Source organism: Limanda limanda, chromosome 22 (assembly GCF_963576545.1).
Source record: "Limanda limanda chromosome 22, fLimLim1.1, whole genome shotgun sequence".
Lineage (NCBI taxonomy): Eukaryota > Metazoa > Chordata > Actinopteri > Pleuronectiformes > Pleuronectidae > Limanda > Limanda limanda.
In genome coordinates, this window is record NC_083657.1 from 16,514,453 (window position 1) to 16,532,666 (window position 18,214).

General features: G+C 41.7%; 1 protein-coding gene across 2 annotated transcripts in view; it reads left to right on the forward strand.

Annotated features, from left to right (window-relative positions):
- The first annotated feature begins 894 nt into the window (after positions 1 to 894).
- The window catches only part of lrch4 (leucine-rich repeats and calponin homology (CH) domain containing 4), a 47,557-nt gene continuing 30,237 nt past the window's right edge, over positions 895 to 18,214 (forward strand). For both annotated transcript variants that reach the window (XM_061066082.1, XM_061066081.1), the window contains exon 1: positions 895 to 1,281. In XM_061066082.1, coding sequence (XP_060922065.1) covers positions 1,113 to 1,281 — 169 coding nt within the window. In that variant the 5' untranslated portion in view covers positions 895 to 1,112. The remainder of the gene's footprint in view (positions 1,282 to 18,214) is intronic.

Below are 18,214 nucleotides of genomic sequence, written 5' to 3' on the forward strand. Positions count from 1 at the left end.
TGCTCTTAGTTAAGCTGCTATAGGTCTAGATATGTCAGAGGACACATGACACGCTTCTCTTTCCTCTTCTCCCTCTTTATCACATTAATGTCCACACATGTGAGTGATCCCTCACATGTGGCTCTCTCTGAGGTTTCTACGTCTAAGTTTTCCCCCCTGTTAATAGGGGTATTTTTGGTAGTGTTTCCTTACTCCTGTTTAGGGAAGGGCAGAGGATGTCTCACCTTGTTCAAGCCCTCTGAGAAAAAATTGTCATTCGTGAATATGGGCTTTACAAATACAATTTGACTGATTGATTGATTGATTAATAAAATCATCACTGCTATGAATCAGATTATACTATATTGGTAGTCTATTAGTCGATTGCACTACATTGTACTGATGTTTTATTGCAATCATCATCTTTATATATATTACTATTATTTTATTTTTATACTTTTCATATTTACATTTTTTAAACTAGATTTATACTAGAAATTATACTAAAAAGTGGGAAAAAAGAAAAGTATTGTATACAAATTGATGATGAAAACAATTTAACGCTAATGATATGATCTACATATTCAAAAATCTATTTGAAGAAACTTATTCAATCCTTCTCCATGAATCATTTATACAAAATATCTTATACTTATTACAGCTGCTTATACATCTATAAATTAGCTTCTTACCTGTACTCTATATTATATACAATATATATATATAATATGACGGTAAACGCTTTGAACCTGATCTATAAAATAGGTGTGGAAGAGAATGGCATGGTTTTATTGTTCTTTTGGGGGTGGAAAGTTCTGTGCTTTTATTCTGGAGGAGAGGCTCATCTTTCCGTTAACACCGTTGTGAAACAGTCGGGCTTGATGCTACGACTTCCTGAAAGATTGACAGCTCGCAGCGCTCCGCTCCAGTAGAAGAAGACAACTCCCGCGGAGGAACAACCACTACGCACCTTCACAGACACACTTCCCACGGTTCTCTCGGATTTCACCGTGTACTTTCACACGAGTTTGCCGGTCGGGGTGCTCGGTTCGGACCGCATGAGGACGTGCGGGGTATGAACGCGGCGCGGACGCCTCAAACAAAGTAGAAGAGGAGGCAGAGCTGTGCGCTCGATGGCTGCGGGGGATGGAGCCCTGCCGGCCACCGTAGCGGCCAGCCGGAGCGTGGAGAAGGCGCTGGAGGAGGCTGCGGCGAGCGGGGCGCTCAACTTGGCCACCCGCAAACTGAAGGAGTTTCCCCGCAGCGCCCGCAACTATGACCTGTCCGACATCACTCACGCAGGTCGGTTTTTTTTCCTCCCTTTTCTCGCCCCCCTTCGCTCTCCTCTTCAACTTCCACCGGAGCGGTGTCAGCGAGCAGGCTGCTGCTGCGCCTATTGTTGTAGCACCACCTGCTTCTTTCTTCTCCTTCTCCCTCTGCCCCCAGCACGTTCAGCAAGACCCTACCCACATAAAACCTGCCACTTTCGTTTTCTCCTGGTCACTTTCATTTATAAAACACAGTTCATACACAGAGGTAGATTCAGGGTACTGCACACCCTGAATGAGAAGGGGTCAGTTTGAAAGCATAAAAGCCAAGTTTAGCAGAATAAGAGTCATCAAAGACAAGCAGAATAAAATAAGTAAATTAGTAAAATATGTTAAATCCTTGAAATCCATCTTGAGAGAGAACATATATGGTGCAAAACGATATAGTATAATATATTTTAAGAGGTCAGTTTAAAATCAGAGAGCCCAGTTTAGCAGAATAAAGGTCATCAAAGACAAGCAGAATAAAATAAGTAAACGTATTTAAATAGGTTAAATCCTTGAGATCCATCTTGAGAGAGTACATAGACGGTGCAAAAACGATAAAGTATAATATATTATAAGAGGTCAGTTTAAAATCAGAGAGCCCAGTTTAGCAGAATAAAAGTCATCAAAGACAAACGCAATAAAATAGGCAAACATATTTAAATAGGTTAAATCCTTGAGATCCATCTTGAGAGAGTACATAGATGTGGCAAAATGATATAGTATAATATATTTTAAGAGGTCAGTTTAAAATCAGAGAGCCCAGTTTAGCAGAATAAAAGTCATCAAAGACAAGCGGAATAAAATAAGTAAACGTAATAAAATAGGTTAAATTCTTGAGATCCATCTTGAGAGAGGACATAGATGGTACAAAACGATATAGTATAATATATTTTAAGAGGTCAGTTTAAAATCAGAGAGCCCAGTTTAGCAGAATAAAGGAAGTACAACAAATAGGATAAAACCTGGAGATAAATCTCGAGAGAGTACATAGAGAAGTGTAAAATAGAGAAATAAAAATACAATGTTGGTATGCGAATACATGAATCTATTTTTAAACTGTGTTGATGCTGTTAGTATAAGTTGTGCTCCGAGTTAAAGAATGTTGGGTTTTTAAATGGAAGTACTTGCTCGGTGGTCGAGGTAAGTTTTATGGTGTAGTAGCTTCTACTCTTGAAGCAAAACCACATGAGTTCTAGCTTTTAAAAAAAAAGGGGTAGTTCTCTTAAAGTGGATTTGAAAGAAGAGAAAGAAAGAAGTGTCCGACGTGAGTTTCTCTTCCCCAACGTGTGAGACTACATGTCCTGTGTTTGGTGAAGTTCAGGCTTCACTAAGTTGTTTTTGTTTTGTGTGATATACCGAGCAACCAGAGTGTGAGTCACCTTGTCCTGGTGATAACAGCAGAGAGCAAACCTGAACAGTCGAGTGAGCGCAGGTGACAGTATGGGGATTACAGGGAAGTACCTTGGCCTGGCCTAGTTGAAAAGAGGCTTACTCCATCCAGGTTGCTGAAATCAATCTGGCTACGCAGCAGTTTAACACCGACACCCCCTTTTTGCTCTGCGGCTGCTCTCCATGCTTTGGTAATTATGGTCATCTGCTCATAACAAGCCAGGTCCACACCCTATGGGATGAGGAGGCCATGAACGCATTTAAACACACACACACACACACACTCACACACTCACCCACACAAGCAGACACCTGCCACTAGAGAAACCCAACCCTAATGTCTGTGGTGGTGATGAAGATGTTCCGTAGCCACGGTAATGCCACCTCAGGATCAGGACGTGTTTATCCAAGTCCAAATACTTGGATAAATGGATAATCTAGCCTGGCAAGTCGGTAAAACACACACCTGTGATCCTCAAAGATGTGTTTTAAAAGGGGCATGGCAGTGTACAACTTAAACATCACGAGAAGTATTACTCTGCATGTGAAAACAGTTCAATAATATTGCTCTGGAGGAGCTTTAAGTCTGACAAAATCACCTCAGATGATGTTATGGTGATGCCATCCAAGTCCTCAGCATGCTGGTGGCAACAGAGAAAAACGTACCGGGCCTTGTGATACTGACAACCATACTCATAAATCAACATCTTATATTAGAGCCCTGCAAGAAACCCTTTGTGCAGTAGCTACACTGACTTGTGAACTGAAATAACCGTGGCATTGCACACAAGATTTCAACTAAATCCCCTTGCTCTTCTTCAGAAATTGAGCTAAAGAATTGATAAGGTTTATTTTCATGTGACTTTAAAATCCTGGAGATACCAACATTTCAGAAGCTGGAACAAGTGAGTTTCTTAAAGGGGTGGGCCAGCAATTTAAAGTCACACAACAAAAAAGCTTAGAGACAAGAGACAGACCAGGAAAGACAAGAGGTTAAGTAACCGTTCAGAACCATTGCTGCAGACGTCTCGCCCTCCCGTAAAGAGTTGACCGTGCTTCTCCGCACTCTATGTCCACTGAGAGTTGCGTACACATTGTGGTCACACGTCCATGCCCATGGTTCTAATTATACAAAAAATGAGGGTCCGTGTTGGTGTGGCGCTCCAATGCACGTGCACCTCATTGCATTCCATACCAGTAACTTAAGTTAAGTTCACTTTATTATGAAAAGATAGAAAATCACAAAATAGCTTTCAGCATTTTAAGTAGTAGGAAAAGAGAGAAACACAATCATAAATGTTCAGTAACATAAATTACATAGATTAATATTAGATTTTCCCTCATGTCTATTTTATATTTAATCATAAAACAAAATAGAAATATAACACCATTCTTCCCCCTAGTGTTCTTCCAGGTGGATTTATAATGCTTGGTCACAAATTTGGACTGCACACGGACGTCTGCCCTAAATGTATTTTATGATCCACACCACGCAGTCTCTCTGTTACACCTTTGTTGTCTCCAGGCCCAGGCAGCAGTGACATCACTTTGACATCATCAGGGTTATTATGGTAGACTTGACAAAGCTCCTCTAAAGCCAGAAAAGACATTGTTCAACTGTTTTCACAGACTAAGCAGTGCTTATACATAGGGCATGGCAAACTATCATTTATAACCTCCAACCGACTTAATCTAGCTCATGCCGGTTAATTTGGTCAATACTCTACAATAGTCCTGACTCCCCCGCTGATCTGCGCTCACTTTAAGAACTAATCAGAAGTTATGATTATCTGAACAGTACTGAAGTTTACTTTGTGTTTGTCTGATTCGCTCTAGAGTTTGTGAGACGTGTATTTAAACACATTGAAAAAAAGTCCTACATTTTGTGCACAAGCAGAAGCAGTTCAGCTGCCACACACAACAATTATTTTGTTGAATGAAAAAAGCCTGAGAGAAGCATTGGTACAGAAACTAAGTGCCAATTCCCAGATCAAAAACTGTGATAAAGATCTGCTACATGAGCTCTCACTTTTCATAGGCCACAGAGGAGTTTTGAAAGTTTGTTTACTACAATTAGGGAAGTATATGTTTGACACACTTTTGACGGTTGTGGAGGAATCTATCTTTCTTTTCAGTTTGCCTCGTCCTTACCTCCTCTCTGAACAAGGCTGCTGCTGACATCACTGCCTTTTTCTCTGGGTCATGGTGACTCATTTGTTTTTCAGCCAACTCTAATTCTTGGGTTGTGCTCCATTCTAGACATTTAGCCTTTATTGCATGTTAGTGCCGTACCTAGGATCTCTGTATGGTAATGTCTACTATCTGAGTAATAAGGTGCTTTCAGTTTCAAAGACATACCCGGTAGTTAGGGTCTACTCACTCTAGCATTATATCAGATGAGTGTCCTTCCCTGAACCCTCGTTGTGTGTGTTTGACTGTGACGGTTGTGGCTGATTCACCAAACTGTCATGGTGGTTTTCAGGTGCAGTCTTGCCAGGTTAGATTTGAACTAATCCTCATTTCAAGTGAAGGAGGGAGTATACTTGGTGAGGCACTGATGCATCACCAGCATGTCATATAGATCTATGTATGTGGGTTTATTTGCAATACCTTCTAATGAAGAATAGCTACACTTAAGTAAAGGTGAAATGAAGCGCTTTACATTGACAGACTTGTTCAATCTATTCAGGTGTACGATCAGACCTTTAAAAATAATATAACCGCCTCCATATAAAGCTCCCTTATTGTAAAAAGTTATATTTTCTATTCATATTTTTTCGATTATAAAGCAGATCTGCTGCTGTGGAATAATTATTCAGAAACGCATCAGAATACAGGCAACCAATCAAAAGAAACACACACTTGCATCGCGTAAGAAAGGATGTTAAACCAAACCACACAAATATGTTTTCTTATTGATAACAACACTTCAAAACAAGGAAACCTCTCGGAACAATCACGGTTAGTCTAGGACTGCAATTCTTGATCAATTTCAATATTGTTAAACTCATGGTTCAAAATATAGGGAAACATGGCTGTTGTAGTTGCCCAAGTGTCATCTTTAGATGTCCTGTTTGGTTCCACCAAATGTCCACTCCACACTCGGTGGCTGCTTACTTTCACTTGAGGGAAAGAAAAGCAGCAATTATTTACATTTGAAAAGCTGTAACAATGGGATGTTTGGTATACTATTTTCTCTTGGCCTGACTCATCAGTCATAGACAGTTCCCAGCACATCATGGAAGGCGTGCTGGGACTGGAGGAAACGCTTGCTCTGAGTCTGTCAGTGATTCTGACGCGTCACTAATACTGTGGTACCTACCTGTCTGGCTTTGTGTCCATTAGCCCCTTAGGGGCAATACAATACATCAGTGAGCTCAACTGCAGCACTATAGGTGTTTTTGCTATAATGGAATTGGTGATACAAGAAAACATGAAGCTGAATTAAGTGCAATACTGGTCACGTAGAGCCGAGAGGAATCTTTTTTCTCCAACAGCTAAGATGGGTCACAGCCTGTGACTCCCCCCTGCCCCTCAGGGCAATGATAGTGGAAACACAGACAACAGAAGATTTAATCTATATTGCCCACTCCTAATGCCGTTATGTCTCAACTGCTTTTGTTTGCTCATAGCAAACTCACAAATCCTGCAGACAAAGTGTAACATTAGCATCCCACTTAAGTCAGTCCTTTCTGACCAGCTCACTGATGTGCAGGGTGTCGGTCCTTCTGCTTCTACTGTAGCTCTGCTTTGGTCTTGACCAACTCCAGAGAGAAATACCTGACCCTGAACCTGCTAAATGTTTGGTGTCTGATGTTGAACAGTGACAATCACCTTGTCCGAGTATTTCTGCTTAAATTAGACATCCATATGGAGTGTTGATGATGATGACATATCATCTATGTGCTGGCTGAGCTGCACAGTTGGCTGGTATTATTATATTATATATGGTTAACGATTAACCAAATATCTGAAGTTACCAATATAATGAATGAATCCTATTTGATTAAGAAGAGAGTAGCGACAGTAATCATCTGACATGAAGTTCACCAGTCAATCAGCCCAAAGTCCAGTCATGTTGTACTCCTCCTTATCCAGTCATTAATATGGGTAATAAATCAGAAATATTAGTTTTCCATTTGGAATTATTTGTAGACTAATGCAGTGTTTTTTTCAGACGCATTTGTTTCAGTTTGCAACACAGCACATTTTGACCTCAATGATTTGCATCTGGCAGGATATCACTGAATCTGTGCTGCAGACAATTATATTCTGTCTGTGTATTCTGTGGCGGTAGCTCCATCCTTGGCCGGGGTTTATAATTGTGACTTCCTGGTGACAATGCACGCAATATACACTCATGCTCACTAGAATGATGTGTACCCAATGGATACTTATGAAACTGGGGGAAAAAAAATCATTATCACAAAGAGATAAGATGGTGGTTAAACGGGGATAAGATTCGTCTGTGTGGGCCCAGTGGGGTTTATGATAACATCGACTCCCCTTCTTCCCCTTCTTCCCCACTGAAGCTGCTTCCCTCAGGAAGGTCAAAGGTTCACACACACGCACACACAGAGACACACAGAAACACACACAGACACACACACACACACACACACACACACACACAGACACACACACACAAAGAGGAGGACTTGGCTTGCGTCTTGCAGTGTATTTCCCAGTAGCTCAGAGCGGTTGAAGGAAACAAAGGCCAGTCATTGTATGTTGTGTGTTTCTTTTTGCTGTAAATCGGGGTGTGTTCCTGGTAGTGCCGATATGGCCAAAAAATTAGATTTAAGTTAGACAGTTTATCACAATAAATGTCCCATTATTTTAATTAAATTTTTGCTCCGAGTGAATGTTGTAGTTTTATAGTCTTCTGAATATATACATTTCATTCTGCATCTGCCTCCCTCACCTGAACACTCCAGAGATTTTCTGTCTTGTAGTGAATGTGTCTGAACAGAGAATCTCCTGCTGTGTTGTGCATGTGTGAGAGGAATCAATAATTTATGGCTCTGCACCAAAATAGCAAGGCTTCATCCCTTCTACCAGATCTTTCCACCAAATTTGGTGAAAATCAATTATTGTGAAATCTTATTAACACATTAGCGTTCAAACCAACCAAGAAATGGACATGGCTGAAGGTTATAAAGCAGCCAGCAGTCTTTGTTAATGATATGTAAACGCACAGCACCTAGCAGAGCTGCTTTAGTGTTTAAAAGCAATGAATGAAGCATCATATGAGTTGTGTTGTGTTAGTGTTGTCCAGGCCTTCCTGCCAACACAGACCCACAGTGTCTCTCCCTTTCAAATTGCGTTGCGAATTTTAATATGGCTCTACCTAAGCGAACACTGAAGAAAACATAGGAAGAACCAAATGAAAACATCAGATGCTCAATTATAACGGACTGGGATCAGGATTGGAACATCCTCCTAGTAATAAACTGGATATTGAGTTCTGCCTTCATACAACAACAGAGGCTGCTGTAAGGGGAATTTTTAGTTTGTTCAGTGGCAGAAGTTCATTGAAATGTTATTGCATGGGCACAAAGTTAATAAACTGACCTCCAGTCTCATATGACCTCTGGGGATGTGAGAGACAAGACGTTATTGTTAAGCGCTGGAGGGGAGCGACACACACACACACGCACTCACATGAAGTGTGTGTGTGGGTAAGGGGGAGGGATATTTCCATGCCATGGTCCTGTAAAGTGGTTTACAATAAGGCCTGTTTTTGGCCTTTGATCAAATATCCAGACTCTTCTCCGTTTCCACGTTGTGTTTTGTTATTTAATTAAATCAATTGTAACTATTGAATTATTTACCATTAGTCTAAACAGCCAGTGGCACATTCTGAAAGAAGTGTAACTCGTGTGTTTAAATTTATGTTGAGCAGTTTTCGGGTACTGACTGTTGATTTCCGTTTCTGTTATTATCCACATGTTTAAAAAACAAACATGAAACCCCAGCGTCTGTCCTACGCTCCTGTTTATTCCTATCTGTCCCTTTTCAGCACAACTCTCTAGAAATAGTCAAGCTGTCTGTAAGGGCTACTGCTTCAGCTTTGTTTGTGTATGAACTCCGAAGGTGGCTCTGAAAAACTCAGTAGCTCTTTCCTTTGTGAAGGACGACAGCTGTGGTCAGCCTGGAATCACTGGATTCAGATTATTGGCCAGTCTCATAGTAAGAAAAAAAAAAAAAGGTCCTGGCTCCAGCTCTGTACGTCGTGGCTGAGACCGGAGTTCATTTTGGGGCAAAGGAACTAAAACATGGCAGAGAACACAGCTGTGACGCTTTTGACAACTCCTAGAATAACTTCAGACCCCCGTGAGAAAGACCTGAACACCAGGATATCATTACTGCTCCTGCATCAGACTCCGGAATAGATGGAACTGTCAATTCGTATTTTCTCCTCCTTCCCTCCCTCTTTGTGACTGATACAACAGTTATTGTGATCCCAACGTTGATGTCGTTTTGAAACTTGAAAGATAAATTAGCCAAATTCAGAAGTTACAGAATTCGTAAAATTGACCTGCTTGTTTTTGTTTCCGCTTTGTTTGTGTGAACCTACAGCAGACCCAGGTCATCAGTCAGCATTGACACATGTGGCCAAATATTGAGCGGATTAGCATTTGTTATCCCTTGAGGATGAAACCTAAAGACGCTGGTTATCCTTGACATTCATTGAGGTTGACATTGGATTGAATGTCAACAACAGTTGGACGGACTTTGATGAAAGTGGCGCAGGCACGTACAGTCCACACAGGCTGAATCCTAATAACTTGATAACATGCTTTAATTAAAATTTTATTAAAACTGTACTTTGCAACTTATGATTCAGACTGGCCCCAACAACATACTCAAAACACCACTAATCCCTTAGACCTCAGTACCATAAATTATTAATACAGGGTGCGGACAATGACCAACAACCTCTCTGCTTAGAGTCTGAGAAATAATAGACGATTTCAGAAATCCCTCGGGTTTAGGAGGTTGTTTTCAAATAAGGTTTTTTTTTAGAATGTTTTTTAAAACAGAGCGCCTCAGGTCTTATTGGTTAAATCCAGTGTAATGGCATGCATGATGGGGGGTGATAATAAGTAAGTACCCTGCACCCTTTAAAAATGGCCTTGTTTTAAGTCTCATACAGGAAAGCTCTGGCTAAGCGGCTAGACACTACAGAGCTACAGCCGACTGTGGGTTAATGGTGGTGTTTTAGCTCTTGAGCTCAACATATGGATGTGGCTTTCTCTGTCAGCTGTTTACATCTGTTCTGTGTCATTAAATAAGTCTGCGTGTGTGTGCATTCGGTGCAGTGTGCTTGTGTGTGTGTAACCCCCTACCCCCCATGTGCTGTTTCCTCTGTGCTGCGGATGTGGGCTGCCTGTTCACACAACCTTTACTTCTGCTTTGTCTGTCGTCTTTTCTGGATCTTCACTGCTTTGCCTCTCTGATTGCCTCACACTTTGTGTCAGCCGACATCTTTCCGCTGTCCCAGACGGTTTCGACTGTCCCCGCAAGCCTATTTTAAAGGGTTTTGGGTGAACGGTCAACATACTAACCCTTTTGTTTTAAATGCCACAGAAAACGAAACGCCAGATGGGCCTGCTTCCGTTAGCTGGAACCAACCAACTAGTCAAGTCATTCAAAACAAGATGTTCATGTGGCGACTGTAAGGAGTCTTTCATGAACCGATAAATACTGACCATGTTGTTAATGTCAGCTAATGAATGCCATGGCTTGTTAAGGCTCCCGTCTTAGCACAGAGCAGCGTGTATATCTTTATGCATTGTTGCATTAACAGAGACAAGGAGTCACTTATGTGTTTCAGTGGAGGCGTATACAAGGCTGCAGCATGCTCAATTCTTTTGTCATACTTTTATTGACAGCGTTTTTGGTTGTAATATTTGAGAGCTTGTCTATTTATGCGTGTGTTGTGTCTGAAACCTGCTGGTGTGTTTTCCCTCTCTGAGCATGGCAGCTGGTGGGGAGGGGGAATCCCTCTTAGCCCCATGGGAGGTAACCAGAGAAACGGTAGAGAGACAGAGGCTGTAGGGCACACTACGATTCTGCCAGCAAATACTTATTGTGCCATACATTGTGTACGTGTGTTTGTGTGAGTGTGTTAAAAATCCTCCATGGTTGCCATAGCCATTGTTCCTTAGATACAGAGTCTGGTGGTGGATAGCAGTGTGGTTACAAGGATGATGGGCTCCCTGTGAAACCTGTTCTCTCCATTTGAGACAGCCAAACACAAAAGCTGTATTTATTTCAAGTGCTGGCATGAACTTGCATGAGCTACATCATATCTGACACATTGACTTTGCACACGCAAGCGCACCTCGAAATACGGAAGTATTTCTTTCCAGGCATGTTTGTAGTGTTGTTTTTTAACAACACTACGTTTTGAAAGCTCAGCTGGTCCGGCTTTGTGCCATGTTCCCCTTATTCATTAAGTGGTAGTTGTGGCTGTGTGTTTCAGTGTTTCCTGTTAGTTATCTAGACTGTGGCAGCTCGCCATTGTCCAATTTGTCCTGCTATAGTTTCATAATGAACCAAAGATTTTTTGCAGATCCCTAACTTTATATTTTGTGCTGATGCTTCATTGTAAAACTGTGTGCATCATTTCTTTTTTCAGTTGCTTTCTCTCTCTCTTCCACTCTGTCTCAGCAGGATTGGGAGAATCCTGTTTGCCGTCAAAATATCTGTTAAGTTTTTACCGTCCATGTAGATAATAAGACCTCGTCAAAGTTTCGGCTGTTGCTATGGATGTTCCCTAGCCTGGGTGCCAGACGAACTTAGCCCCGCCCACAACATTTGTTGTTCGGGAAGTTTGGTCTGGAGTCGCTCCGTTGGGGAGAAACTATGGCAGATCAGGATCTGATCGGACCAATCAAATCTTCAGGGCGGGCTTTATACGATGATTGACAGATGATCTACAGTGACGTAATCAACCACGTCACCAGAGAGCGCTGCCTGCAGAGCTGAGATGTGTCGATGATGCCATCGAGTCTGTTTCAGCAGACATCGACAGCGCATTCATTTTGAAAGAGGAACAGAGGAACGCGATCAAGGCATTTGTAGATCGAACAGATGTTTTTGCCGTCCTCCTACGGGATTCATAAAAAGTTTAATTTATCAGCTGACCCCGATGCTGCAGCCACACAAGCAGTCATATAAATAAAAAGAGAGTGGGGGGGGGGGCGCTACGCTCCTCAGCACATATGAGACAAAAAAGACACAAGTTGGGACGCTGTTGTAGTTAATGTTGGAGCAACACGGAAGTGTAAAACGATTAGCTGCCGTTTCTCCTCCTCGCTGGCTCCTGCAGAGCCATGACAGCGGAGCTCTGCAGCGCGGCGTGCGGATCAGCAGCTCCGTGGATTTCTGGTAGGGTCGGATCTCTCTCAGAGCCCCGGTCCCGGGCCGGTCGCGGTCCCGGGCCGGTAGCGAGGCTCTGAGAGAGATCCGTAGCGGGCTTCTTCACGCCGCCGCCGGCCGGGGCTCTCACAAGCAGCCCTGGTCTCCAGCTGCTTCCTGGGGGCTTTGCCTCCGGTGGATATACGAGCGGCATTAGCAGCATTTCCATTGATTTATTTAGAGAGTTAATAAACTCGTGAAACAGACAACTGACAACAACTATGCGTCGCTGGACATACGTCACATACTACGTTGCTCTGATTGGTTGTAGGTCTATCCAATTGAGCGAAGAGGCATTTTGTTTCCTGGTTCTGTTGAAACACGCCCCATAATCACAGCCCAATGGAGCGGTCTCAGACTCATATTCTGACTAGAATAATGAGTATGACAACGTCAGGCTAGATGTTCCCGCTAGGGTCCTTCAAATCTTAGTAGGCTGGGAGACTGCACTCTTACCTGTCCGGCATTGGCAGCTGTGTTCTAGTCATGGTCCAGTGATGAAATTGTATTTCGTTACACTCTCTTTCTAACTGCTGCTTATACTGAACAGGCTTGGATGGCACTGTCCAGTCTGGGGGCACTAATTCCGAAAATCCAGTACGGATGAATATGAATGCACACTTAAATCATGCTGAAACAAAACTTTAAAAGTAGAAGGCCACTCAGAGAGCCCATACCTCCAACAAGGCCCGACAGTCACCTCATTAAACTACATTCAAATTCCCAAAACCAGATTTCTATTTGGATCTGCACCAAGTTGCACACACAAATAAAAAGCATTCCCCTATACCTGATTCATCGAGAATCATGAAAAAGGCCCTACGACGCAATTTCAAAGAAAGTGGAAAAGAATCCTTGAGCCATGCCCTACCCCTCCACAAAATTTGAGTATTTTTTGCATAATCCTGTTCACTAACTAACACACAATCGCAGACAAAAACATAAACTCCTTGGTGGAAATGAGAATAGCACTGTGTTGGCAATTTGCTCATGTTGTCGAGATCACCATTTTAAAGGATAACAGGCATTATTTTTTCTATTTTCTATAACCAACAAATCACATTAAGAAACCTGAACCAACAATTAATTATGTTATTTTGCAGTACCTGCAATATTTTATTTCCTTTGTTGACCTTCTTTACATCTCAAAGATTATTAAACTAGCATTTGTTGCAATACGAAACCCAGAGAAGCAAAACCATCTAGTTTGTAACTTTTTGAAGATTTATTATCCAGAAACACAAGACCAAAGAGAGGCTGGCAGACAGACGACCAGGCTGAATTGGAAACCAGGAGCCTCTGTCTCCTCCAGGCTCAGCAGGCAGCCATTAGTTTAAGGGCCTCAGTGCCATTCCTCCTGGCTCTATGTTTGTCCCCGCAACACAATGTAACACTATAAAAGTGTGTGCAAATAATCTAATGGTGTGGAGTTCACTGCCTGGTGATGGTGAATAATGAAAGCAGGGGCCGTGCCTTATGTAACCCAGCAGATCCATTAACTCCAGTGTTTGGTGTCCAGATGGCTGAGTCGCTGAGGAGGTCGGAGCACGATAGAGAAGGCATGGGGCCTAGGAGGGGTGGCAATAGGTCTGGGTGTCGACATATTCACTTCCTATAGTTATTGCAGGATCACAGTAACAACTCGCATTTTACTTGATAAAACCAGCTTTGCAAAGTCACAGGGAGAACTCAATAGATGTTGAAAGTTTCTCTGGTTTTCATAAATACACCATCATAGGAAGTCCAGAGACCAATTCTACTGAATTGAAAGATTTCAACTTGAACCAAAGATTATTACAAGGTTTAGTATTGAGCAATGGTTTGTGGGGAGATCTGATAGGAACTGTGATAGCCAGGTATTCCTCCAAGACAGTGTTTTACGAGGGTCATTCAAGGTCGAATATATGTTCATTATCCTGCACTGTTCATATTTCTCATTATTCATATCAAAGCAATAACAACAAATAGTGTTGTAAAGACATAAGGGATTCATAAAACGTGTTCACCACTCAACAATGTTCCCCTGCCTTAATCTATACTCCATTTAATTAAACACTTAATAGCTACAGCATGTGCGAGATGTGGGGGTGTACATGTCTGCTGACGTCTATTTTTATTTAGAGACACATGTTGAAGACTAATTGGTACCAGAGACATCATATGGATTCCAGTCCTCCTCTTAGACTTGATGGTTAACTTTCAAACTTCAAGCCTTTATCCAAACTTACAGATGTGTAACTACAGCCTCACTGACTCAGTCAGGGTTTTCTTTGGGCTTCTGGGGGGGCTTAGGCTCGTTGGTGGCGTGGGGTCGCTGGCCTAAACCTACTGGCCATTGTGCATTGTGAAAATCTGCACTTTAACATAATTTTGGTCCTTTATCATTACAATAGTCATAAAAACACATTACAAGTTATTTTTCACAGTAACTTTTTAATATCTGAAGCCGTCCCAGAAGTTAGTGATCTGTCTATTATTCACTTTTCAGTTTTTGGCACTCATCGTTCTTTGTACAGACTGCCTCCAGTGCAATTTGAAAGTTATAATTCACAGGTCCTAAAAAAGAGCTATCTTTTTTATTTAAGCCCAATTACAGTGCCCTCTTAATTCTTGTGATTTTAGTTTTGTTGTCTGTGTTTCTGCTCGATCTTCAATCAGGAGTTGAGAGTGTGCTCGTGGTTTTACCTTTTTTTGCATGAACACACTGAGCTTTGCATAGAAAAGCATGCACTTTGTAGGAAGGAAAGAGGAGGCGGTGGAAAGACGAGTGAAGATGGATAGAGGTGTTGGTGTATGAGAAAAGACAGATTGAAGGGAGTAAGTCAATCAAGTTGAACCACACTAAGTCCTAGCTCTCTTTTCAACTTTTCACACAAAGATATTGACATAAATCATAATGGCTGGCGAACCGTAGTTAGCCTAAACGATTTAATGGTTTTAGACTGCTTATTATTATAAAGTATGTGCATCTTAAATAACTTTGCTTTTATCACAGAGTCATCTAAAGTTTGACACGACCAAAACAGTTTCATTCACATGTTGTATCTTATGGGAACCTGAGCTATGTGTCAATGTATCAAGGAGTTGTTGACCTACAAATATCTCATACTCACAATGCCACACTTGTGTAATCAACAGCCATCCATCCATTATCTATACAAAGCTTTTGACCTTTTCCAAAAATCAGATTTGTCCGATGTTCACAGATGGCAGGTGATGTCTTTCACAGTGCCTCACCAATCCATTTTACACACCAATTATAGACTGTATTTGTTTTCCAGTGTGAACACAGTTAATATTCAACACCTGCTGAGATTTAATATGCAGCGTGAGAATGGGACACAGCATCAATCCTGTCCAAGGTCCTGGCTGCTGAAGGAGCACTTTGTACATGATTGGGCCATCTTGGAAAACACCATCCCTATAATCCCTGATGAAAACATATGGGAATGTTTTAATTGTAATTAAAAAAAGTAATTTTCCACCCCACAGATCATTGCCTCGTCTGCATTGTCTCTCTGGTCAATAAACTCTGATTTACTTACTCAGATCTGACCCCATAAAAATACACCAACACCTTGTGGGATCATGGGTCTGACATTTTGATCATTGTTTAGAAAGACGTGTGTTTTTACAAACCAAAAATCTTAATAATATTACCAGGTACCTCCCTGTAGACACTTACCGCTTTATAATGTTTACATAGTAACCTGGATTGAGAGAACACTTAGATATCTCTACTTGAATATTTACTCATTGACTGTATCAATCTCTAGTCACAGCATATTTCCAACGCTTACTCAGTTACAGAACACCATGTAGTTGACTTTTTTTTTTCATACTCCGCTGCAGTTATGTAACAGTTTCACCCACACACACTTTCTGACAGAGCTGTGGTGTTCAACAGTGCTGCTCCTCAGCTTGCTGTAACTAACACGGTAACAGGAATCAACACTGCCACATCCTGTCTCACAGCAGACACACTGTTGTCATGGGCAACGTTGTAAAATAAACCCAAGCAGCATCAGATCTAATGACGGGCGCGGTACTTTTCTAGCATTTTAAATGGCTCAGGTTAGCTGCTTTGAAACAAAGCAAACATGATTTAGTTGTTTTTGTATTGAGGAAAACAATCATGAATAATGTGTTACATTTTGATCACCTTCATAAGTAAGTAAGATCAAATACACATTAAAGCTGTACTGCTATATTTTCTTAGGAGATGGTGGAGACCAAACCAGAGAGACAATCAGAGTGTATGCTGACAGACATGACCTGATGGACATAAAAGTGACCATTTCATGTGGATGTACCCATTCGTTGTAGGCATGTCAGTAGAGCTTATAAAAATGGAAGATCTGTGATTTTCAGCTTGTTGAAATTGTTTGTGAAGTTGCACAAGTAGAGAAGAGTTGTGAAGTCGGTAAACTGATTTCAATAATGTCAGTTGCACAAAAGTATCTATCTAAAGTTACCTAACATTAGCAGCCATTAGCCAGTGTTCTTACCAGAACCAGCAACCTTTGAGTTCAAAGTCCTTTTGTTCTCATAAATCCAGCCTTTAATTACAGGTTGTTCTCAGCGAACTTCATTTAGACAAAGTAGAAGCCTGCTTATTCCATTTGGGTTTAGAGGTAGCCTTTATACTATTGGGGAATGCCGTAGGTATTTAAGCATTGTAATGTTAAAGAAGTTTGAAATGCTGCATATTGTTACAGAAAGTGTCGGAGAGCTTTTGCAATCGGCAAACCTCTCTCTGTGAGTCAGTCATTTCTGGCCTCGCAGAGACAGGCCATTTCCCAGCAGCCCCTTCAGCTGTGTGGATTAAAGCCAGTGAAGAGCTGCCCTTTCTGTTGAGTCACTCCTTTCGGGGGGTTTTGTTGTCTTGGCATCCTCGTGTTCAGCCTCTTTGTTTTCCGACCCTCCTTCTGGCTGTTCCCGGGCTCTTTTGTCCATGTCCTCCCTCTTCTATTATCTGCCTGTTACTCACCCTCTCCACCCTCACCTCCCTACTACTACTTCAGAACGTGATATGAGTAGTTTTAGTTTGCCAACACACAGGCGCACTCTGTACAGGGAGGCCCAGGTTCCCTCTTTCCCCCCATTTCTTGAATTGTACAGTTACACACTGAGATGGTATGAACACAGATCAGAAAACTTTAATGTTTATATTATGTATCAGTAAAACATTGTAGAGATTAGTTTTCTAGTAAGAGGCTGTCTTTTTCTTTCCCTCCACCATGACTCATTTTTTTCTGCCTATGTAGTAGTCCTCTTCTTTGCCGACCAGTGTTGAGGGAGAAAAATGTTTTTACTGCTATGGACAGTAAGTGATAACGATGCATTTACCGCTAGATGTGGAGCCATGATTGATGAGAACCAGGAAGCTAACATTGGGGTCTGTGTCATTGTGTCCAGACTCCAGAAGTCTTTTCAACTAAAACAGTGCTAGCAGCATTGTGTGTCTGTTGTAGGGATTTGAAAACCCTGGAGTAGAATGGCGCCAGTTGCAACGCTGGCAAAAGGGATGTGTTAAAAACTAAAATGTATTATTGAGGACATTATTAGTCCAATATTGTCCTCTTCTCTCAGCAGCTCTCCACTAGATTCTCTTAAGAAGGATTTAATGGACATGTTTTAAAGTGTCAACCTGTCAACCTGTCTCTCCGCCCGTCCATGCGTGTAGGGAGGGGATAAGAGAATCACAGTGTGTGTGTGTGTGCGCAGAGCTTGGTTATTTGCATGTCTTGACTAGCACCAAAAGCAGTGTGTGTAACCGTGTTTTGCACCAAATCACACCCAGTGAAAAAACACAACTTGCTTACACAAAAGAAACATGAATTTTATGGTTTTGTGAATGCCAGTATCACACAGCATGGCATAAGTTGAGGCCTCTTACGTTCTCTTCACTGGAGCAGTCTTATTAAAAGGTAATGAGATTTGCGAACAGATTAGTGTGGTAATTGACTTTGACAGTATGCAGCAACAATTGTGCAGGTCCACGTGTAAAGATGAAAAGGATCTCTGTGTGATCATTGGGAACTTTTACCAAGTGTGATAAATGCAGAACCACCAGTCGGCATGATGTCTGACTGAAAGAA